Genomic DNA, 13407 nt, shown 5'->3' with positions numbered 1-13407 from the left:
AGGAGTGTTTCTTGGCAGTGTGTCTGCAGAGTGGATCAGTGGGGGAGGAGGGGAGAGGGATGACCTTTCACTGAACAGCACAGCTCAGAGCCAACACATCCGACACAGTGTGCAGGGGGGGAGGGGGGGGAGCTCCTCTCACCTGGTGCTTGTGAGTGGGGAGAGGGAAGAATAAATCATAGACGACAGAAGAGATGGACAGAACAGAGAGAGGAAAAGAGAGCAGAGATCTGAGCTTACGAGGACCAAACATGGAGAGAATACTTAGTTGCGCAGTGTAAGTGAGAAAGAGTTGTGAGTTTTAAAAGGATAGAAGTAGAAGGAGGGAGGGAGAGAGAGGGTTTGGTCTCATAGGTCTTACTATGTGTTGAATTAATTATTCACTGCTGAGAACGTGGCATGCAGAACGCACAGACTCTCACATGCCTTTAAAATTTGAGTGCATCTTGCTCAAGGAACCATTTCCACACACACTCTAGGGCGGCAGGATTTGGACAAAATATCTCATAGCATTTTTTGGCCAGATATTGAAATTTCGATTATGAATTTTTGAACACTAGGGTAAAAAATATGGTAATTCCATCAGACATGGTTAAAACAACTGTAAGGGTAGAGAACATCACTTCTAAAAATAGATCATATGAACGAACACCTACTGTAGCTAGCTAACTGAACACTAAATCAAAAGAAACAAATATTTTCCAACAATGTTACAGGCTACATATTATAATAGATAGGATTATTACTTAAAACCTCTTAGTGATCCCTTAATGCGCCAATCCCGTTAGCGGGATAGATTTGACAACATCCGGTGAAATTGCAGACCGCCTAATTCAAACTACAGAAATATAAATATTCACGAAAATTGATGTAATACATCAAAATAAAGCTTAACTTCTTGTTAATCCAGCCGCTGTGTCAGATTTCAAAAAGGCTTTACGGCGAAAGCACACCATGCGATTATCTGAGGACAGCACCCCGCATACAAACACATGAAGATCATTTTTCAACCAGGCAGGTGCGACACAAAAGTCAGAAATAACGATATAATAAATGCCTTACCTTTGAAGATCTTCTTCTTTTTGCAATCCCAAATCTCTCAGTGACACAATGAATGGTCGTTTTGTTTGGTAAGTTCCTTCTTTATATCCCCAAAATGTCCATTTATTTGGCGCGTTTGATTCAGAAATACACCGGTTCCAACTCGCCCAAAATGACTACAAAGTATCTAATAAGTTACCTGTAAACTTGGTCCAAACATTTCAAACAACGTTCCTAATCCAACCTCAGGTATCCTAAAATGTAAATAATCAACAGACGAGATAATCTGTTTCCAATACCGAAGAAAAATAACACAGAGCGCGCTCCTGTTCACGCGCACCAAAATACTAGAGCTCTTTAGAGTGACACGTACAAAGAACAGCACTACTTCTTCATTTCTCAAAAGAAAAACACGGACCAATTTCTGAAGACTGTTGATATTTAGTGGAAGCCATAGGAACTGCAATCTAGGCCCTAATAAATCAGGTTTCCCATAGAAATCATTGGAAAACACAATGACCTCAAAAACATTTTTCCCTGGATGGATTGTGCTCGGGGTTTCGCCTGCCAAATCAGTTATGTTATACTCAGACATTATTCTAACAGTTTTAGAAACTTCAGAGTGTTTTCTATCCAAATCTATATGCATATCCTAGCTTCTGGGCCTGAGTAACAGGCAGTTTACTTTGGGCACGCTTTTCATACGGAAGTGAAAATACGGAAGTGAAAATACTGCCCCTATCCCTAAGAAGTTTTTAACAAACATACATTTTGAACATGATCATGAAAATATAGTGTGCTATAAGCGCAGCACTTATTAATTAATGAATAACATGAGTTCCTATTTCCTATTTTACAATTATGAGTTCTTAAATAACCTAGGTTAATTATTTAGCTTATGATTGTGTAATTATTTAGAAGTTGGCCCAATCATGCCTTAAAAACATGTAACACATAGCCTGACGATTGCAAGGTGCAGCCTGTGTCCAAAACATTGTCTGGTCCAGTCATTCAACATGACGTTTCAACTTCTCCCTTAATTTGGTTATAAAATCAAATTGTATTGGTCACATGAGCTGAATACAACAGGTTAGATGGTATTCAACGCTGAGCTGTAGTCAATGAATAGCATTCTCACATAGGTGTTCCCATTGTCCAGGTGTTAAAGGGCAGTGTGGAGTGCAGTGTGGAGTGCAATAGAGATTGCATCATCTGTGGATCTGTTAGGTCAGTATGCAAATTGGAGTGGGTCTAGGGTTTCTGGGATAATGGTGTTGATGTGAGCCATGACTAGCCTTTCAAAGCACTTCATGGCTACAGACGTGAGTGCTACGGGTCTGCAGTCATTTAGGCAGGTTATTTTAGTGTTCTTGGGCACAGTGTCTTAACTGACATTTTCAACCTCTCCTTGTCCAAATCTGTAAGACCAACATTTTTTAAGCAGATGGTGGTCTGCTTAAAAAATGTTTGGTCTTACAGACTTGGACAAGGAGAGGTTGAAAATGTCAGTGAAGACACTTGCCAGTTGGTCAGCGCATGCTCGCAGTACACATCCTGGTAATCCGTCTGGCCCTGCAGCCTTGTGAATGTTGTGATCACACAGTCTTCCGGAACAGCTGGTGCTCTCATGCATGTTTCAGTGTTATTTGCCTCAAAGCGAGCATAGAAGTAGTTTAGCTCATCTGGTAGGCTCGTGTCACTGGGCAGCTCTCGGCTGTGCTTCCCCTTGTAGTCTGTAATGGTTTGCAAGCCCTGCCACATCTGACGAGCATCAGAGCCGGTGTAGTACGGTTCGATCTTAGTCCTGTATTGATGCTTTCCCTGTTTGATGGTTTGTCGGAGGGCATGGTGGAATTTCTTATAAGCTTCCGTGTTAGAGTCCCGCTCCTTGAAAGCGGCAGCTCTAGCCTTTAGCTCAGTGCGGATGTTGCCTGTAATCCATGGCTTCTGGTTGGGGTCTGTACGTACGGTCACTGTGGGGACAACGTCATCGATGCACTCATTGATGAAGCAAATGACTGATGTGGTGTACTCTTCAATGCCATCAGAGGAATCCCGAAACACATTCCAGTCTGTGCTAGCAAAACAGTCCTGTAGCTTAGCATCTGCCTCATCTGACCACTTTTTTATTGATCGAGTAAATGGTGCTTACTGCTTTAATTTTTGCTTGTAAGCAGGAATCAGGAGGATAGAATTATGGTCAGATTTGCCAAATGTAGGGCGAGTGAGAGCTTTGTATGCGTCTCTGTGTGTGGAGTAAAGGTGGTCCAGAGTTATTTTTCCTTTGGTTGCACATTTAACATGCTGACAGAAATTTGGTTAGACGGAATTAAGTTTCCCTGCATTAAAGTCCCCGGCTACTAGGAGCGCCGCCTCTGGGTGAGCATTTTCCTGTTTGCTTATGGCGGAATACAGCTCATTGAGTGCGGTCTTAGTGCCAGCATCAGTTTATGGTGGTATGTAGACAGCTACAAAAAATACAGATGAAAACTCTCTAGGTAGATAATGTAGTCTACAGCTTATCGAGCAAAACCTTGAGACTTCCTTAGATATCGTGAAACAGCTGTTATTTACGAAAATACATAGTCCGCCGCCCCTTGTCTTACCAGACGCCGCTGTTCTATCCTGCCGATACAGCGTAACAAGCCAGCTGTATGTTGATAATGTCGTCGTTCAGCCATAACTCTGTGAAGCCTATGATATTACAGTTTTGAATGTCCCGTTGGTAGTTTAATCTTCCGCGTAGGTCATCGATTTTATTTTCCAAAGATTGCACATTTGCTAGCAGAATGGAAGGAAGTGGGGATTTATTCGATCGCCTACGAATTCTCAGAAGGCAGCCCGCCCGCTGGCCCCTTTTTCTCCGCCTTCATACAAATGTCAGGGATCTAGGCCTGTTCCCGGGAAAGAAGTGTATCATTCACGTCGGACTCGTTAAAGGAAAAAGAAAGGATAAAGGATTCTGCCAGTCCGTGGTGAGTAATCGCAGTTCTGATGTCTAGAAGTTATTTTCGGTCATAAGAGACGGTAGCAGAAATATTATGTACAAAATAAGTAAAAAAAGAAGTTACAAACAATGCAAAGAAACAAACAAAAAAACACAATTGGTTAGGAATACGTAAAACGTCAGCCTTGCTATCCGGTGCCGTCTTGTCGACCCAGTGTTGGGGTGTTCGACTTGGGAGAAATATGTGCAAGATGGAATTTGTATCTCCTGTCCAGTTGGCTTATCCTCTTCTTGAAGCCGTCTTTGCCGACTGTAAATAGGAACCATCTCTTTGGCTATGTGAAAGGTGATAGCCTCTGTCATTTCTGTGTCTGCGGCACAGGAGGTTGGTGGCACCTGAATTGGGGAGGACGGGCTCTTGGTAATGGCTGAAGTGGAATGGTATCAAATACATCAAACACATGGTTTCCATGTGTTTAAAGCCATTCCATTCGCACTGTTCCAGCCATTATTACGAGCCGTCCTCCCTTCAGCAGCCTCCACTGGTCTGCGGGATGTTTTTTCGTAGGGCGTTACACTTGATGGCTGGTTGTGGCTGAGGGGCTTTGCTGCTGTCATCGTAAAGTAGGGGGTGGTTATTCTTCAAAGGATTGAATACATTTGTGGTGTTGCCTCTTTTTGTAGCCACAACTCTGAGGCACTTTTTGCACAACACTTGCATTTGGTTGACATTGGTTTTCCTGTAGCTGAAATACTGCCATACCACCGAAGATGTGCCCCTCTTTGCCACCAAATCCAAGTTCTCGTTAGCACTAATGTTTCAAACTCTGAGGCAAAGCCACAGAGTTTCTAAACCTCATACTAAAACTCTAAACCTAAACCGCCCTTTCTCCTCGCCAGCATCTTCTAACTGCATGCTCAACGCAAGGATGCTTGTTATTGACCAGCATGTGCATGTCATGCAGAGTGAGAGAGCCTGATTCAGCATCCTCTGTGCATGTAGAGTGAATGAACAAAGTCTAACACATCTCATTGGAGGAGGTACCGTACTCTAGTTTTTGTTGTATTAACGCAGCGTCAAAGAAAGGAGAACATTGCAGCCTCTTGGGAAATGGATGTTGCACAAGTCAATATCGCAATTTCGATCTGAATTTGATTAACCGTGCAGCCCTAACACATTCTGCCCCTGACGCACACGTACATACTACACATGTGCATGCACGCACACACATACATGTACACACGTACAGTACATGTACACACACACCTTCTGATGGTTATATAATCCGCTCACCTGAACACACACACACACAATAACCTGCAAAGACACTAGTGAAAAGGCAGTCATGGTCACTGCTTCTACAAATCCACTGCAGTTCTTACTAACCAGTACTGTCGTTCACTGTGCCCTCTAAGAAACACAAAAAGAGAGAGAGGATGGGAGAGAGATAGGGGGAAAGAGGGATAGAGAGAGAGGGGGAAAGAGGGATAGAGAGAGAGGGGGAAAGAGGGATAGAGAGAGGGGGAAAGATTTTTTTTTTAAGTTCTGGGCGGGCATGTTACGAGAGAAAGAGACCGCACCTGAGAAGGGGTGGGACACATAAGAAACAAGATGGTATACATAGGAGATGGCAGAGAGAGGCAGGAGAGAGGGGGAGGCATGGTGAGAGAGAGAGAGACAGTGTTCTGCTGTAGTGAGTCAGCAGTGACCTGATCTCTCAGGGGGGAATGTGTGTATGTGTGTGTCAGACTGAGATGCACATTGGACTAACAAAAAAGAAAATGCCACAGACTGCAGCTGAGCTCTTAAGCAGCCCCTGCCCTTCCTACACATGCTCCGCAGGCATGCACATCACCTCCATTTTGCTGAGCCTTGCAGTTACCTGGCTGCAGAGTCTCCTGAGCACAGCCCATCCCTGCAACACAGACACAGAGAAATTGTTAGTTTGAAGCAGTGTGTGTACTGTTTAACATGAATTCAATATTCAAAAACAATGTTAACTACTAAATACTATGTTAAGTGTGTGTCAGTTCTCCTAGATTACAACCCATCCCATTGCCTAATGAACTGGTTTGCTTAGGAAATAATGAGACGCTTCAGCATGCTGAGAGAGAATGACCGAAATAATCTCTTTCGCCAAAGCTCCTTCTCCCTCTATCCCTCTTTCTATCGCCATCTCACTCAGTCTCCATCTGCGACTTGTTTGACTGGATAATCCTCCTGCACGGTTCCTTTCATTTATTTATTTATATTTAAGCAATAAGGCCAGTGGAGGTGTGGTATATGGCCACTATATCACAGCTAAGGGCTATTCTTAGGCGCAACGCAATGAATCGTGCCTAAGAACAGCCCTTAGCCGTGGTATATTAACCATATACCACAAACCCCCAAGGTGCTTTATTGCCATTATAAACTGGTTACCAACGGAATTGTTATTAGCAATAAGAATAAATGTTTTGTCATACCCGTGGTATACGGTCTGATATACCATGGCTGTCAGCCAATCAGCATTCAGGGTTCAAACCACCCAGTTCATAATCTTCTATATACAGTACCAGTCAAACGTTTGGACACACCTACTCATTCAAGGGCCTTTCTTCTTATTTTTTACTATTTTCAACATTACAGAATAATAGTGAAGACATCAAAACTATGAAATAACACATATGGAATGACGACTACGATTCCATATGTGAAAAGCATTCCTCATGAAGCTGTTTGAGAGAATGCCAAGAGTGTGCAAAGCTGTCATCTTGGCAAAGAGTGGCTACTTTGAATAATCTAAAATATATTTTGATTTGTTCAACACTTTTTTGGTTACTACATGATTCCATGTGTTATTTCATAGTTTTGATGTCTTCACTATTATTCTACAATGTAGAAAATAGTATAAAGAAAGAAAAACCCTGGAATGAGTAGGTGTCCCCAAACAATCCCTGCCTGGATTGTGTGTGTGTGTGTGTGTGTGTGTGCGTGCGTGCATTAACAACACTACTTGTCAGAATAGCACAATCAACCCACCCGTCAGAAAAATATGAGTCAGTGAAATCATGTGTTCGTTTCTTCGCCCTGGCAATCAAAAACAAAAAGGGATGTTAGCTAATAAAAAATAAATACAGTGGATCCTCCTTTACTTAAATTCTTTCCATGTTCTGGAAAAAGATCAGCAAAGACAAGACCACTTTACAACAACCACAAAATATAATTATAATGTGGAACAAAGCAGGGCAGTGGTATGTGTGTGTGTGTGTGTGTGTGTGTGTGCGCAAACAAGCAACAAGTGTACTTGAGCAAATTCTTTAAAAAGTGTGTGTGTGTAGCAGCTCAGGGTCCACTTGTTGGCATTCTGCGTGCGTCCCTGGGCAACCATGGTGGGCGTATGTGTAAATGAGCAACCTATTAGAATATTCCCTGTGTGCAAAACTCTCTGTGCCTACACAAACACAAAATAAATAAGAAACATCAGAGGGATGCATCAGATCACAGGGTCGTGTTCATTTGGGCACACCGTAGCAAAATGCAACGGACACGATTGAACGGATGCAAGGATGTCAGGTGATACAAATAATATTGGTAGCAAGGGTCCTGTTCATTAGGCACCAAAATGAAAAATAAAAAGGGAAGGTCAACCTGAACTCATCCAATATGAAGCGCTCATTTTTGTTTTTCAATTTCAAAACATCTTCCAATTGACTCCCTAATGAACACTGCCCAGGTGAGTCATTGAGAACAGATTCTGTGCCAAGTTGTGGGTGATTCTCTGTGTGTGGTGACTGAGCAGGATCACGTTGGGTGTAATATTTGAGAGGCCTACTATGCAGAAGTGTCTCGAAGCTGGAGCCCAACAAAAGAGACAAGATCAGCAGGATGCAGCAGAATGCTAATAATACCCCCAGCTAATTATAGCACGCTACATTCAGTCTGCAGTCTGCCACACGCTATTCCTTCTCCTCCCAGCCAGGCCTTTCTTTTACACTTCACCACACAACACACTGGCTTTCACAGATGCAAGATGATGGGAGATCTGGAGTGTATTCATTAGCACACACCATAGAAAAACACTTTGCATCAGAAAACGTGTTGTAACAAAAACGTGAACTTGATATTGGACAAATTCAGACATTCGGCGTGTATACTTTCGTTTGGTACCTGGTGAATACACCTTTGATCATCGAACTACCGAGAAAATATTGACAGAATTCCAACAGAGGGCTTTCATGAAGAAAAAAACCTGCAGCAGTGGCTGTATTTCTGTGAACATAACATTATAGCCGATCGATTAGAAAAAAGCCAATTTACTAGCCTAATCGCTTAACTCAATCACACACTTGTATGCTAATTGCACACATTGAAATTGTCACACTGTAGTGTTGCCATGCCTCTGCTACCAACCCATCACAGTCCAGGGGACTCCTTGTTTCCTCCAATCAAATCAAATGTTATTTGTCACATGCTTCGTAAACAACAGGCGTAGACTAACAGTGAAATGCTTACTTATGGGCCCTTCCCAAGAATGCAGAGAGAAATAACAGAAAATTAATACCACGTAATAATAAAAGTATTACTAAATATATAATGAGTAACGATAACAGGATAGATAATTAACAGTAGCAGAAGCAGAAGTGATGAGTAAAAAAAAGTTAGTGCAGAAAGGGTCAATACAGATAGTTAAACTATTTAGCAGTCTTATGGCTTGGTGGTAGAAGCTGTTCAAGGTCCTGTTGGTTCCAGTCTTGCCATGCGGTAGCAGATAAAACAGTCTAGATTGGAGTTTTATTTAGTCACATGCACAGGGTCAGAGATGTAATTGCAGCGTACAGTGAAATAGTTAAATTCTAACAGTGTAGGTGTGAATGAAATTATATTAATAATAATAATAATAATAATAAATGCAGTGTCTTCCGAATGTATTCACACCGCTAGACTTTTTCCACATTTTGTGGTGTTACAACCAGAATTTAAAATGGATTATATTGAGATTTTGTGTCACGGGCCAACACACAATACAAAGTGTCAAAGTGGAATAATTTTTTTATTATACATTTTTTACAAATGAATTAAAAATGAAAAGCTTAAATGTCTTGAGTCAATAAGTATTCAACCCCTTTGTTATGGCTAGTGTAAATAAGTTCAGGAGTAAAAATGTGCTTAGCGATCGGTTTCCCGTCAATGGGACAGTTGTAAATCACGCAGCGCCTTGTGTCACGATCGCAGATTTTAGAGAAACAACAAATGTCGGTACATATAAGTGTCTTATATCGGCTGAGAGCTTAAATTCTTGTTAATATAACTGCACTGTCCAATTTACAGTAGTTATTACTGAGAAGAAATGCCATGCTATTGTTTGAGGAGAGCTCCTAACAAAAACCAGACTTTACTATATCATTAAGGGTATAGTATATCCTATAGGACACCAAATTTGGTCAGAGAGCGACGCCTTCATGGCACGCCGATGACGCGGGCGGTCTTCACTTGATCGACTCTAACTTTGTCAAATAAGCACCAATCAGGATCAAACAAAGCTAGCTAGATAGCCAATGAGCTGGGCTTTACGGAAACACTGTATATGTCGCAAAATGTAGCTGCTAAACGTTTTTCGACAGCATGCCTTTTCCTTTTGGACAAAAATTATAAGAATATTCAGAGTTATGAAGTTATGAAAACTGGTTGTTTTGCAAATGTTGAACTTATAATATGGCTACTAAAACTGGAAAAGCTAAATCAAAGTCCAAGTATACAGTTTTGACAATATTCTTGCAGAAAAATGTAATATGAATGCAAATGTCTCCTTCACACTAAATGTATGGAATGGAGCTAAGCACAGGCAAAATCCTATAGGAAAACCTGGTTAAGTCTGCTTTCCACCAGACCCTGGGAGATTAAGTCACCTTTCAGCAGGACAATAACCTAAAAAAAGGCCAAATCTACGCTGGAGTTGCTTACCAAGAAAACAGTGAATGTGGCCGAGTTAGTTTTGACTTAAATCTATGGCAAGATCAGAAAATGGTTGTCTAGCCATGATCAACATCCAATTCGACAGAGCTTGAATAATTTTTTTACGAATAATTGTCAAATGTTGCACAATCCAAGTGTGGAAAGCTCTTAGAGCAGTGGTCAAGATCACTTTCACAGTCAAAAAGCAAGCAGAGATCAACCACTCGGATATATATATATATATATATATATATATATATATATATATATAAAATTATTAATTTTTTATGACTTAAAAAGCCAATTATTTCAATTTTGGCTCAGCTGTGCCTGATCTATTTTAATCAAAGCTCAAGTTTAAATATAATATGATCTGAGAAGAACAATATTGGAAGGCCAAGCATATAGCCAATATGCTGTGATAAACGTATTAGGTGTACTGCGCAAACGTCATTCCTACAGAACTATTTTTAGTAATGTTGCATTGGCTTACATTTTTTTATTTTACTGTACTGATGGTACCTGCATCTGATGGTTAGTCTCAGCGGAGGGAGGGAGACAGAAGCATAGGGCCCGTCCCTGCTCTCTCCTTTCCTCCGGCGAGATTGACCAGAGAGAGGGGACACCGTCCTCCCACTGATGGCAAAACTCGAGTCGCACACCGAATAATTTTTGCCTCATGCACAAATTCATGTTGTTCCTATGACCAGAGAAAGTGAAGTATTCCTCGACATTAAAATAGACATGACGAGCTGCTAATAATAGAAACTCAGGCCTATCAATACACTACTAATTCATTGAAGCTGCAGCACGAGAGGAAGTAGGGAGAAGCACGTTTTAGGTTTTGTAAAAGTGTTTGAATAAAAACAGTGTTGACAGTGCTGAATAAAACATGACTCACTCATAAAAACAGCAGCTCTTTGTGGTATTCTTTGACAGTTTCTCTCTGGTCATGCTATGAAATCTCATGCAGGCTAGTGTCAAACTTTTCTGTGGGGTCGTGAAAGCTGTACTAGGCACAGGGATTTGAGCTATCCGATTGGCCAGCGCAGGAGGTGCACTTGATTTTGTCCCTTCAGACAAATAAAATGGTTCAAAATGGGAACACATTGCATACCCGGTGTGCAGGGCTATTGAATCAAGTGCGCCTTCTGCCAAAAGCACAAGTCGAAAAAAGAATGTAGTGCAAGCCTTTATCGTTGTCTTTTCTATAGAAATATTTGCTGATCAACTAGGAACGCCCCCCAAAAAATGCATAATTTTTTTTTTTATCAATTTTTTTTTATTTATTTAAAAAGGGGGGGAAAAAATATATAAAATTAGAAAAAAATACCAAAAAATGAATTTAAAAAAAAGTACTAAAAAATATTTACAGAAATATTAAAAAAATAAATAAAATAAATAATATTAAAAAAAAGATATAAAAAAATAAAAAAACGAAAAAAATAATAATATTTAAAACATAAAATAAAAAAAATATCGACCAGTTGGTGACCACCATCTTAGAGGCTTACCCAGAAAGACTCACAGCTGTAATCGTTCCCAAAGGTGCTTATAAAAGTATTGACTGAGGGGTGTGAATACTTAAGTAAATGAGATATCTGTAATGAATTTTAAGTAAATTTGCAAAAACTTCTAAAAACATGTTTTTATTTTGTCATTATGGGGTATTGTGTGCAGACGGGTGAGAAACATTTTTATTCCATTTTTTATTCAGGCTGTAACAACAACATGTGGAACAAGTCAAGGGGCATGAATACATTCTGAAGGCACTGTACATATTTACAACTGTGATGATATATATACAGTAAATGTCCATTGGGATATATGTGTGTGTGTGGGGGGGGGGTAGAAGCTAATGGCCAGTCTGTTAATTTTAGCCATGATGCTCCAGTACTGCCCGCATCGGAGTGATGGAAGAGGGAAGAGGCGTTGTCATGCTATCTTCACAGCCATGTTGGTGTGTGTAGACCAAATCAAATCTATTTATAAAGCCCTTCTTACATCAGCTGATATCTCAAAGTGCTGTACAGAAACACAGCCTAAAACCCCAAACAGCAAGCAATGCAGGTGTAGAAGCACGGTGGCTTACACCCCCGCCCTTCCTCTTCCCAGAGAGGTGTTTATCTCTGTTGGTGCGATGCATGGAGAAGCCCGGTGGCTTAACCGATTCCGACAACATATCCCAATACATATCTTATGTTGCCTTGTGGATTTATTTTAGAGTCATGGAGATTGAAACCAGGCAAACACCCCACATATTCATCTTTGTGGATGAGGCTGGTTTCAACTTGGCCAAAACATGGCAGCGAGTAAGGAATGTGATTGGGAAAAGTGCCACAGTGGATGTCCCGGGCCAGAGGGGTGCCAACATCACAATGTGTGCAGCAATATCCTCTGATGGATTACTGTTACACAAACCGCTAATTGAGCCATACAAAACCGATTGTCTCATTTCATTCCTGGATGACCTCTATGGAAGGGTTGTGCCAGGTGAGGAAAGGGTTGCAGTGAGGCGAAATCAGCCAACGTTTGTAATTGTATGGGACAATGTGGCATTTCACCACTCCCGTGCAGTGTCACATTTTCTCCCACCTTACTCTCCATTCCTCAACCCCATAGAGGAATTATTGTCCTCATGGAGGTGGAAGGTTTATGACCACCATTCACATGACTAAATGTCCCTCCTGGACGCAATGAATGCTGAATTCCTGGACATATCTGCAGAAGATTGCCAGGGATGGACCAGGCATGGCAAAAGATTCTTCCTAGGTGTATTGCCCAAGATGACATAAGATGTGATGTGGATGAGAACCTGTGGCCAAATGCAGAAGACAGGGTTGACTAGCATTGCTACTGTATCTGTATCGGTTGTGGAGAAGATTGCATAGTGGAGAAGGTACGGTGAGAATCGAAATGGTCAGTAATCTGTTTGTTAACTTGGCTTTCAAAGACCTTAGAAAGGCAGGGTAGAATAGATATAGGTCTGTAGCAGTTTGGGTCTAGTGTCTCCCCCTTTGAAGAGGGGGATGACCGCAGCAGCTTTCCAATCTCAGACGATACGAAAGAGAGGTTGAACAGGCTAGTAATAGGGGTTGCAATCATTTCGGCAGGTAATTTTAGAAAGAGAGGGTCCAGATTGTCTAGCCAAGCTGATTTGTAGGGGTCCAGATTTTGCAGCTCTTTCAGAACATCAGCTATCTGGATTTGGGTGAAGGAGAAGTGGGGGACGTTTGGGCGAGTTGCTATGGAGAGCGCAGGGCTGTTGACTGGGGTAGGGGTTGCCAGGTGGAAAGCATGGCCAGCCGTAGAAAAAAATGCTTATTGAATTTCTCAATTTTTGTGGATTTATCGGTAGAGACAGTGTTTCCTAGCCTCAGTGCAGTGGGCAGCTGGGAGGAGGTGCTCTTATTCTCCATTGACTTTACAGTGTCCCAGAACATTTTTGAGTTTGTATTACAGGATGCAAATTTCTGTTTGAAAA

General features: G+C 41.4%; 1 protein-coding gene across 1 annotated transcript in view; it reads right to left on the bottom strand.

Moving 5' to 3' along the window:
- Nucleotides 1-13407, bottom strand: part of LOC115162891 (transcription factor Dp-2-like) — a 32818-nt gene that overhangs the window by 6063 nt on the left and 13348 nt on the right. Inside the window, exons 2-3 of the mRNA XM_029714392.1 lie at nucleotides 7011-7058; nucleotides 5872-5904 (exon numbers count right to left, since the gene is read on the bottom strand). Of these exons, the coding sequence (XP_029570252.1) occupies nucleotides 5872-5904; nucleotides 7011-7058 (81 nt within the window). The remainder of the gene's footprint in view (nucleotides 1-5871; nucleotides 5905-7010; nucleotides 7059-13407) is intronic.

This window comes from Salmo trutta, chromosome 26 (assembly GCF_901001165.1).
Source record: "Salmo trutta chromosome 26, fSalTru1.1, whole genome shotgun sequence".
NCBI lineage: Eukaryota > Metazoa > Chordata > Actinopteri > Salmoniformes > Salmonidae > Salmo > Salmo trutta.
Note: the sequence above shows the minus strand (reverse complement) of the source record. Positions and strands in the feature narration are given on the sequence as shown.